This window comes from Xiphias gladius, chromosome 7, assembly GCF_016859285.1.
Source record: "Xiphias gladius isolate SHS-SW01 ecotype Sanya breed wild chromosome 7, ASM1685928v1, whole genome shotgun sequence".
NCBI lineage: Eukaryota > Metazoa > Chordata > Actinopteri > Istiophoriformes > Xiphiidae > Xiphias > Xiphias gladius.
This window is the reverse complement of record NC_053406.1, coordinates 2,681,688-2,692,344: the sequence shown is the minus strand read 5'-3', so window position 1 is coordinate 2,692,344 and position 10,657 is coordinate 2,681,688. Positions and strand designations below refer to the sequence as shown.

Here is a 10,657-nt window from a genome sequence, read left to right as displayed (position 1 = left end):
AATCAGATTTGCTTGACAGTGGCCTGGCAACATACCTCAAAACTGTCATCACATTAAACTGAAATATTGCTCTGCCCTGACCCACGAGAGCACAGACAGAAGTCACTTATGAATCAACCAAAACTGTTCAAACTTTGGAACAGTAAATATTAGGTTATTACAGCGTGTTCATGTATGACTCTGTTCCTTGTAGTAAAAATCTGACTCAGAAAATTAGGCATTTATTAACCCTTTCTCTGCTTATGATGCACAGGAGTCGGGGAAACCAGCAGACAAATTTTTAAGTAACTCAGAGCCCTGAAGTCGGTTGGTACAGTGGTGTCACATGATGGACAACACCTCATACCACATCACCCAGGTTCTGTACCATATATTATTGTATATGTAATTGGTAAAGAGATGGAGTGGAACATTGAATGTTGTTAATATTAACTTTCTCTCATATAGCCTGTCTGACTTGCAGATAATGGAAATAGGATTGGGCAGGACAGTTGTACGTGCTCTGTAGTTGGTTGGAGGTTATGAGCAAACCATTATTGAAGAGAGATATTGGGGGGGGGCGTGTCCCCTGGTCCCCCGTGGCAAGTGCATTCACATTGCTCATTGAAAAAGTAATTACATTACTAATTACTCAGCAGCAAAATTTATACACTGCATTAATTGTTACTTAACTTTCCTTACTCAGCTGTCATCTCCATCAAATGTGCCTTGAAACAACTCCAAATTGTCTACACCCACACATTGCATCTTTTGCATTTAACACGTGTAGAAAGAGAAAACGGGACGCTGCAGTTTAACAAGCAGGCAGCCCTAGAATTTGTCGGAATTTACTGACCATCAAGCAGCTATCTTAAACTTGATGACTGCACATAGCTCCCCTGAAGTCCTGACCTCAGAAGTGCGGATACACACCTTCTAGAAAAGAGGTGATTCTTGAACCTTACATTTGCCACGTCAGCCAGCCTAGAACACAGAAGAGTTTAATAGGACAACTTTGGAATTACCTGGAGTCACATTCTTCACCTTTGGTAGAGGCTACCGCCTACCTGACAGCTCAAACATATCCCAGACCAGTCTGCCCACTGAACACAGAGAGACCAAAGTGATCAACCCTCCATCAAGCTGCCAGTAAGTCAGCGAACAAGCAAACCTCCAAATAGAACATTACTGGGATGAGTAACTATAATGTAATTATTGAATTTCAAATTGTAATCCCTTACACTACACATTACTGAAAAAAGTTACATTACTGTAACATGTTACTAAGAAATGTGTTACTGCCCAACACTGGATATGGATACCAGAGTATTTAGTGGTCAGCCTCCAAATTAATCTTTGTCAACGACAGAATGTCAGACTTTGACCAGTTGCTGGAGTAGTCAGACACCTGGCCGTATATATTTTTTATTAGATTATGGATTTTTTGGAAGAGATGGATGGTTTGGTTATATATAGTAAAATGTCATCAGCGTACAAACAAATTTTGGGGTGATATGACTGTGTTTCAATGCCACACACATTTGGGATTTGTTGTATGGAAGCTGCAAGGGGTTCCATAAATAAGGCAAATATATAGAGTGATAATTAACATCACTGTCTAGTTCCTAGTTTTAGCTGAAGGGTGTGGCGATGTGACCATTAGTTGTTACTGATGCTGTGAGGGAGTTTACAATACCTTTTTTGCACCTGATGAGGCTATGATACATGGAGATTTAGAAAATATTGAGAAGTGGTTAAATAGTCTTCAAATGTTTTCTGCGGAGTAATGTCTCCCTTTAATATAACCAAATTGTGTGTGTGAGCAACAGGATGATGGATTCTAGGTGATGAAGGATTTTTTTGTCTCTTTCCAGTCTTTTGTCAGTAGACACAATGTCTACGTTTAAAGATTTCTTGCTTGTTTTTATTACAAAAAGAGAAATACATAGATACAGTCTATTTTTCAGATTCACTAACCACTACCTATGAATTGGACTGTGCAGTCTTTTTTTGTGTGTATGTATTATTTATACATCCTGATCTCTGATGCTATCACAAGGCCCTGCTGTGGGCCTTGTCACATGTGCTAACATCTTAACTAAAACACCAGTTTGCACTTATAGAGAAGAGAAGGGCTGGATCTGGACCACACCATAGTATAGAGACCAAGAGCAGATTACAAATGATTGATTACTAATAAATTCCTTTGGCCAGTTATTTTAAGATCATATCTTAATCATCTCATTACTTCCTAGCCCAGTTTAAAAAAGGTTTTTATTCATAGCTTTTGTTTACCAGAATTAGAGTATTAGTCGTGGTTCTAGGGAATTTCTGGCAATGTCTGTCTGTCAGCCCAGCAGTTTGGTTCACAACAGGGACAAGACGGGCCTACAGGAGGAAGGGGAGGCATCGAGCAGTCACTGAATAATACCATGAATAAGATTGTTTGTAAACATACTATTGGGCATTGCCAAAAGCATGCCTACTAGTTCAGTTTATCATTTTAGCAATAATAATATTATTACCATATTAGCATTTAATATGCACAATATGAATCTAATGTCTCTTCCAGGACTCAGGGCATATGTGGTACAGGTTTCTGACTTACGATGAGCTTAAAATACTGTAGTACTTAAAATACCACATTCTTGTATGTAATTTCTATTGTTGTATTACTTTAAAATGTTCATAATGTAGCTTTTCATACTTCAAATGTTTCCCTGCTGAATTTGCACCTTGTGGTGTAACATTATCTCAGTATCTATACACACATTTTAAAAATCAGACTATCTGTACCTTATAGCCCTCAGAGATACTCCTGTCAGCTGAATGGAAATTTACCAGCAGCTAAAACACACACACAGAGCTCTGTGCTCAGTGGGCACGTGGGCTGTGATCCGGTTTTATTATTGACTTGGACTGTTATTACCTGCAGTTACACATTATGAAGGAGGACACATGCTGCAGCTGAGTGACTGACTTCCCACAGCAGACTACAGATCAAAGAGCTCAGCCTCTGTTTGGGTAGAGGGAATTTTTCATCTACTGAGTACTAAACATTAAACACCCAGCTGCTAAAACTCCACTCTATTTTTGCTAATGCAAAGGAAAAAAATCAGGCAGCTCAATGACACGTGAAAGGGTCAGTTTACCTAAAACTTTCATACAAGTAAGCACAATTCAAAGTGCTTTAAAAATGACTGACAAGTTGATAAAAAGACAGTACAAATGTAAACAGTAAAACGATTTCAGACTAATGCACATGAGAAATGAAAATGATGACAATGTTTTAACAAATAAAGTAAAGATGGTGTGTAACACTTTAAAGCATGAATACAGTAAAAAAAAAAAATTAAATAAATAATGGCCATAAAACCGTTCAATCAAAAGCTAAAGGTTTCAAGTTTATGTTAATATCAGGACTTTCAGCTGTTCTTGGATCCTTGGGCAGACTGTTGGCTCGGAGCATGAAAGCCAAAAGATTTTTTCCTTAGACTTGAAAAGACTTGTGCCAGAGGACCTGAGGGCATGCAAGACCGTGGAGAAGTTTAAAGACGAGTACAATACTTTTAAAATCAATCTGGAAATGAAACAAAAGAAGTGAGTTTCTCCCATCTCCACACAGCAGCTCAGCCAGAGGGACCATCAGGTTCTTGGTCAGCTCTCTTACCAAGGCCCTTCTACCCCGACTGCTCAGTTTGGCTGGGGGCCAGCTCACGAAAGAGTCCTGGTTGTTCCAAACATCATCCGTTCAAGAATTATGGAGGCCACTGTGGACGTGGGAACCTTTTGCAAAAAGCTCTACAATTCTGTTTTTTTCATTTTGTGATTATGGGGTATCGAGTGTAGATTTAAATGATTTCAGCATAAGGCTGCAACATAACAAAAATGTAAAAAAAGTTAATGGGTCTGAGTACTTTCTGAATGTACTGCATATATATATATATATATATATATCTGCAAATTGATACGAAGATAAAGAACAAGGAACAGCAGAACCTTGGTGTTCCACGGAGAGATTTCTCAGCAAGATTTTGCCAAAGGAAGTACAAAACAACCATTAGGAGCAGCTGCTACATACAGTGGGGGCTTTGGTCCCAAGTCTCATTATCAGGCCGTTCTCTCACAATGTTTGTCTGTACGTATTTAAATTCAAATTCCTTATATACCAATTGGTTGTTTAACTTTTCAGTACACAATAATTCTCGTGGCTCCACTTTTGTCTTTCAGTCATTGTTGCACTATAATAATAGTAAATAACAAGCAGTGGGTTTGGGCTGAGTCGGAGGGCTGCGTGATATTTATGGTAGTGTTCCATAACTTTGTTCAAAGTACGTGCCAAGAGTGAAATAGTCCAATTTCACTTCGAATGTGTCTTTGTGATCGCTGCATCCTCATCATGTGGCTTCATGAGGATCCGAGACTCCGTGAAAGAGAGATTTCAACAAACAGAGGAAGTGAGTTATCGCTGTGTTATGGGCTCTCAAGGGCAGGAGGGTGGAGCAGTCAGCAGGCAGAAAAAAAAAAACTGCAGATTCCAGTTCTCCATTTACTGTTAACTCCAGTTGTTTTGTTCAGTCATGTCCCTTTAATTATATTTAATAACACATTATAATCCTAGAACGAGAGTGTATGTGGCAAACTGATCAGAGGGCGGCTGAGTTAATAGAGGTGAAGCACATTGCCGTGGTGGAGGAATGTATTACGTGTCAGGCTGCACACAGACCCCTTCTCAGTCTCAGAGAGGATTCAAAAAAGCCCTGGTTCCGCCCTGGCAAAAACAGCAACTTGGTTACATCGACTGAAGCCCACACACTCACAAAGTCATAAAACACATGACTGCGTGCTGGAACTGAAAATCAGCGGAAAACCGTTTCATATGTTTCGCATCTAAACATCATGAGAGTGTAACCTTGTGACACCACAGACCATTAAAGTTATTTCTGTCGCTGATGTACAAAAACATTTTTTCCAGGTCAGCCTTTCTGTCATTGTGTGTGTGTGTGTGTGTGTGTGTGTGCTTTTGTATGTTTCTGTTGGCACAGGCCACTTTTGGGGACAAATTTGGGACTAAGGACCAGTTTACTGGGGACAGCTTGTCCGACTATGGTCAAAAACTGTGTCCCTGACTGGGAAAAAGCTGATTATTGGGTCAGCGGTTAAGGTTAGGGTTAGGGTAAGTCCCCAGGAAATGACTGCAAGTCTATGTAATGTCCCCAAAAGTGTCCATGGTCAATTTGTGTGTGTGTGTGTGTGTATGTGCATTGCATGTCATGCAGAGTAGGCTGAGCTGCAGGGAACAGCTCTTCTCACACTAACGACACTATCGGACGGAATTATCTGGTACAGATGCAGAGCAAATATGTCACTAGGTGTTTATCAGGAGCGAATGATAACCATGGCTAATATAAATACGGTCCACGCAGAAGAGAAAACACCGTTATCAGCATCTGGAAATATGTAAACTGGTTTGACTGGACCCATTCAGCTGACACGCGCTCATGCAACTCCATGCATCTCTTTATCTACGTGTAAATTTATTCAGGCGGAAATACTGGGAAATGTAGGGCCCAGTGTCTTTTTCAAGGAATCAAAGTGAGGATGCCCCCATTTCCGCTGCTTCAATCCCCAAACTTCAGGGAATTGGGTTAATAATCACTGGACTACTCCTTTAAGGGTAGTCCAGTGATTGGAGTAGTCCTGTGGAAAAGCTAAAACAGACGTTTCTTATTCGTCCACTGGGATTCAATGGAAGATGCCCTCTCACTTTCCCGGGGAAGAGGCTGACAAACAAACCCCGACTTCGCGAGGAGTCCCTGCGCGGCTCCCTGACCTTGTCTGCTTCGTTCTGCCGAGGCTCAAAAAGGCCTCAGGATTCGCTACAGACGGAGGCCTCATCAACAGACGAGTCTAGAGGGAAGAGATGCCCTAGGGGGGGCCGCGGTAGTACTAGTGGACCCTTCCATCCACTCAGCGAAGAAACGGCGAGACGACTGATCTGACCCTCGCCTGCGTGCCTCCGTCCGAACCACTTCACTGCGCAAAGTGCGCGGTTCGGCGTAACCCGGTGGTCCTAGTGCCGACAGCCCCCCCCGCGCTCTTCCTCCCCCGCCCCCCCCAGCGGGGCGGGCCGCAGGCGCCGGGGACCCGCCAGCACCGTGCTGTGCGGCGAGGCTCGCCGTTGACAGGGCGCGGCCAGCAGAGGGCGGTGTGTTCTCATTTTTCCCCTCCCGAGGACGAGGCAGACGCTTTTCCTCCCAAACCTCCTTCAAAATGAGACCATTTGACGCGAATAAAAGCTGATTTAAAACGGATATGCTGGGAAAGTCTAGGTTTGCAATACAAATGCAATACATCTCAGTAACTCAGTATTTTTTCAGGCCAACTATTATTATCATTATTATGATTATTATGATTTCATTCATTCATAATTCATTCTTCACTCCGCACCGGCCACACTGTCTTTATTATCCATTAGTTTTCCGTACATTCTTTGCGTTTGATCTATAATTCAGTATTAACTATGACTCCTTTTGCAAATCAATCCGATGAGCTTGCCGCAGAAATCAACGGACTCCTGTCGTCGAGGCACACTCAAGAAACCGTGGTTTAATTTGAAGGCTCCGCCAGGAAGCGGTTCTGAGCCTCCGTCGGCGGGTTCTAATTTCAGTGAGCTTGGCGAGGGGGGGGGGGACTCGCAGCAGCTTCATGGACATACAAACACGGAAACGTGTTTCACACTATGCATTGTATAGAGGAAGCGCTGGGGTGCGATACGTCTTTCGGTCGCCGCCTGTGGAGGGATGGACGGAGAAGCGGGCCGAGGCGACGGGGTGGTCCGCGGCCGAGCGGGACCGGCAGACGCCGAGGAGGCTCTGCATCAGTGCCGGCTCATCCAGAACTTGGTGGACATCTGCATCTCCAGCCTGCAGGCTCTGCGGACCCGATGCGCCGCCACCAACGACCTCACCCGCCAGGAGATCCGCACTCTAGAGGTACGGTAGAGGAGACGCGCCGCTCGCGGCGTTTGGTAATGTCCCCCGGAGCGCGTGGGACGACGCAGCAGCTTCCTGCTCCCCGGGGAGCTTCTCTCTGCCACCCAGGCAGGTCCTGCGACCTTATCCGGAACGGTCACTATATTGTCACTAACCCCCCCCCCCCGCCACCAGCTGTTACATTTTCATATCACTTTGATGTTACCAAATATGGCGAATCCAGCAGTGATGCTGATACCTGTGCTGGCGGTAACCCCCCTAACGCCCGAGAGGGGCCACAGTAGTTGAATTTAGGTTCAGTTTGCTTGAAAGATGAAAGCTGGAGGTGTCTCCTTGGCTATGCTGACAGGCGTGTAAAATTCGAGAGGACTCGTCCACAGAAGACAGTTTTGATATGTCACAGTAGGAAAAAGCGCAGACTTAGAAGAACCCCCCTCCCAAAAAAAACCCACGATGATGGCTGAATTCCATTTAGCTGCCTCAGTTTCAGGTTGCTGGTATTTTGCATGCTGGCTCGCCGTCACACTGTCATGACTTCCTGGGACACTTGAACAGAGCAGAGCCATCTTTGATGCTGTCTTTTCCCCAGAGTGCTGTGAAACAGGCCTGTCAAAGATGTAGTTTTCCCCTGCATGTGCATCACCAAAACTCTTTGAACCCCCCCAGCAAGATGTGGCCACAACCAATGGCTTACAAACCAAGTACAAAGTTCAGATGATCTGGCAAACCTATGTGCTTATATACCAAATCTAGAGGATCCTGGGGACCTCAAAGGTCTCAAAGCAAGACTACTGCGGTTTCGGTGAACTAGGCCACTTGTGGATGTGTTAGGAGAGCTGGATTCACTGCTGCCGCTCAGCCGCACCAATCATGGTACCGCAAGCAAAGAAATCTTGCAGCATTGTTCCCGTCGACCACCATTATAAAAGGGATATCTGTAAGGACAGGATGGTGCCACCTGTGTTCATGGTGTGGCAGAGGGAGGGGAGGAGAAAAATAAACGGTGGCCGCAACATATCTTGACCCGCTGTTTTCCCGAAGTTGATTAAAAACAGAGGAACAATTCAACCTCTGACTGCAAACGAGATCAGTAATTGTGTTACGGACTTCGAAAAACAATTTTAAAGTGCGCGATGTCATCCCATTGTAATGTCTATGGTCTTTGGCTGGCTGGATGCGTCAGCGGGGCCCGTTTGGTTGAAATACTAATGTGCATGTACAGTGGGCGGCACGATGCAAAGGGAAAACCAGGGAGATAGAAAGCTTTTTGTGACTCATGCACCCAGCAAGCGCTTTTCATTAAAGCGAATGGGCACCGTTTTGGAATCCTGTTCTTACAATACATCCATGTGGCAACTGTATCCACAAGTGCTAATTGCAGGATAATGTCCTATTGACCTTGCTTTGATTGACATATAAATCCTAAAACTTAATGTAACAGTGGCACAAGTAGTCAAGAGCCATTAAGTCAGCAAATTTACGTCAGTTACACAGCATTGAAAGTTTGCAGCCACAAGCTACTGGTCATACCAGACCAAACATAACTCCGGGTGTCTTGGGCTCTGAACGCGTCAGCACAGTACCTGAACGCAATCCGTGTAGAAACAGACGGAGCTGCTGCTGCTGCTCTGCTAATGTGGTGCTTTCGCTGTAGGTAGACATGGTGCGACTGAGTTGTCTTTGTGAAATACGTGAAAATATCCGAAATTGTTTTAAAAATGTATAGTTTGACAACAGCTTGTATTCATGGCTGTTACACTGTGGGCTACATTGAATTACCGCAAAGCCATATGGCTATACCAGCTACTATCAGGCCAGACATAGAATAAATGCCTTGGTCGCCAGTCAACAACCAAAGGATGCCGGCCTTACCTGAACTGCAGCGAACCCGACTGGCATTCTGCCGTCGGTCCACTTGACGCCGACCGTAGCAAATGTAGTTCAAGGACGAGTGTTATTACTCATTGTCCATCACCGTCTGAATGATAAGTTGTCCCGTGTGTCCCTCGGCAGCACGTCACTCTCAAGCGTTAGTGTCTCTGCCCTCGCTGGCTCGTCCGGCGTCTGCCCTATGGCAGGTCAAGCCCTGTCTCTTAGAAATTCCTTTTTTTTACTAGTCATTTTTGCAACAGCAAATCATTTTTGAAGGAAACAACGCTGACCCCATTACGTTTTCGATTCACATAATTAGGAAAAAAACGTTAATTAATGCATCTGGCAAGTCGCAGAATACTGTATGTATCAGGAAAATGTTGCCTGACAATGGATTTAATTTGTTTTCCGCCAAAATATCCAGTCTCACTATATAATACTGGCTTGTAGTGACTCAAGCATTATTCGACTTCTTTAGGGTTCTGTTTAGACTCTCACAGCACTTGGTTAAGGTTAGGGAAAGTTCCTGGTCTGGTTGAATACGGAAAAAGTCTGTAGTGACTTGAACATTTCACTAACATTTAAGTGAAAACACAATCTTTCCCCAAGCTTAACCAAAGCGCTTGTGCTGCCAAAACCTAACCGCGGACGGGGACTCTGGATGTGAACTCCCGACTCTGGAGTCACAGTTCTGCGCTTTGCAACATTCTCTGCAGCAACCGGTGCAGTAGATAAATTTAGCATTTTCATTCACTTGAAAAAAACATTGCTTCTGAGCAACATGTCACCGAGAAAAAGAAACCAGGAAAACAAATTAGTACTATATAAGCGTCCTTTCTAGGAGACAGGCTTGGGCAGGCTCGTGACGACCAGTGAATGTGACACTCATCAGTGTTAAAAGACAGTAACCACGTACACTTGCCATATATACTATTGAACGATTTTTATCATTGGTAAGTTGCTAAGCAGTAAGATGAATGATTGTGCCTTTTCGAAGTTCTCACATTGCTTCAACCCTCTTACAGCGTACAGCCGGGGCTGTTTGGGTCAGTTATGAGTCTTTCCCACAGACAGAACCCGGGAGATGGTTGTGTTTCCATCACATTGGTCAATTTTCAAAACTCGTCTCAAAACTTTTGTCTCGACACAAGTTTGGAAACTTGATGTCAATGAAAACACATTAGTAGTGTCTTCATTGACATCACAGATCAGCGATCTGTCAAATGGGCAGGTTTCCTCTTTGAATAATTCTCTATCTGATTTAGTGTGTGTCTGTGTGTGTGTTTGTGCGGTGTAGTTGAGGAGTGGCTTTTGCTGCCCAGTCTCCCAGGGGGGCTGGGAAGAGCACAGAGCCCCTGTTGTGTATATGTCTGTGGCAAGAGGCAAGATTTGGCTGTTCCCTCCCACACGTTCGGAGCATGTCTTGTTTGGAAAGAGCATCAAATGATGTGAAAGACAGTGGGAGGAGAAGATAAATATGTTGCTGTGCAGGGGGAAATGTTATAGATAAAAGAGTAAGGGACGTGTACAATCGATGAACTGCGGTTTAGAGCTTTGAATACTCTTTTTCCTTTTCCTATCCTTTTTCTTGCCCTGTGAAACCGAGACCACAGACAGATCCATCTTTATATATTCATGTTTTCATTGTTTATTGTTGACATCCGCAAACAATGTTATTGTCAAATGTTGCAGACTGGATTTTGGACAAAATTGCCGAGAAAGGTGTACGACATATCTGAATAGGTCCACTCGGTGCGATGAGGTTCCTGCATGACCACGGTTTCATAAAGGGTTTCCTTAAGCTGCTGTCA

General features: G+C 44.0%; 1 protein-coding gene across 1 annotated transcript in view; it reads left to right on the top strand.

The window, feature by feature from the left end:
- The first annotated feature begins 6,754 nt into the window (after nt 1-6,754).
- Nucleotides 6,755-10,657, top strand: part of LOC120792328 (kinase suppressor of Ras 1-like) — a 61,202-nt gene continuing 57,299 nt past the window's right edge. Inside the window, exon 1 of the mRNA XM_040131440.1 lies at nt 6,755-6,974. Within this exon, the coding sequence (XP_039987374.1) occupies nt 6,783-6,974 (192 nt within the window). The 5' untranslated portion in view covers nt 6,755-6,782. The remainder of the gene's footprint in view (nt 6,975-10,657) is intronic.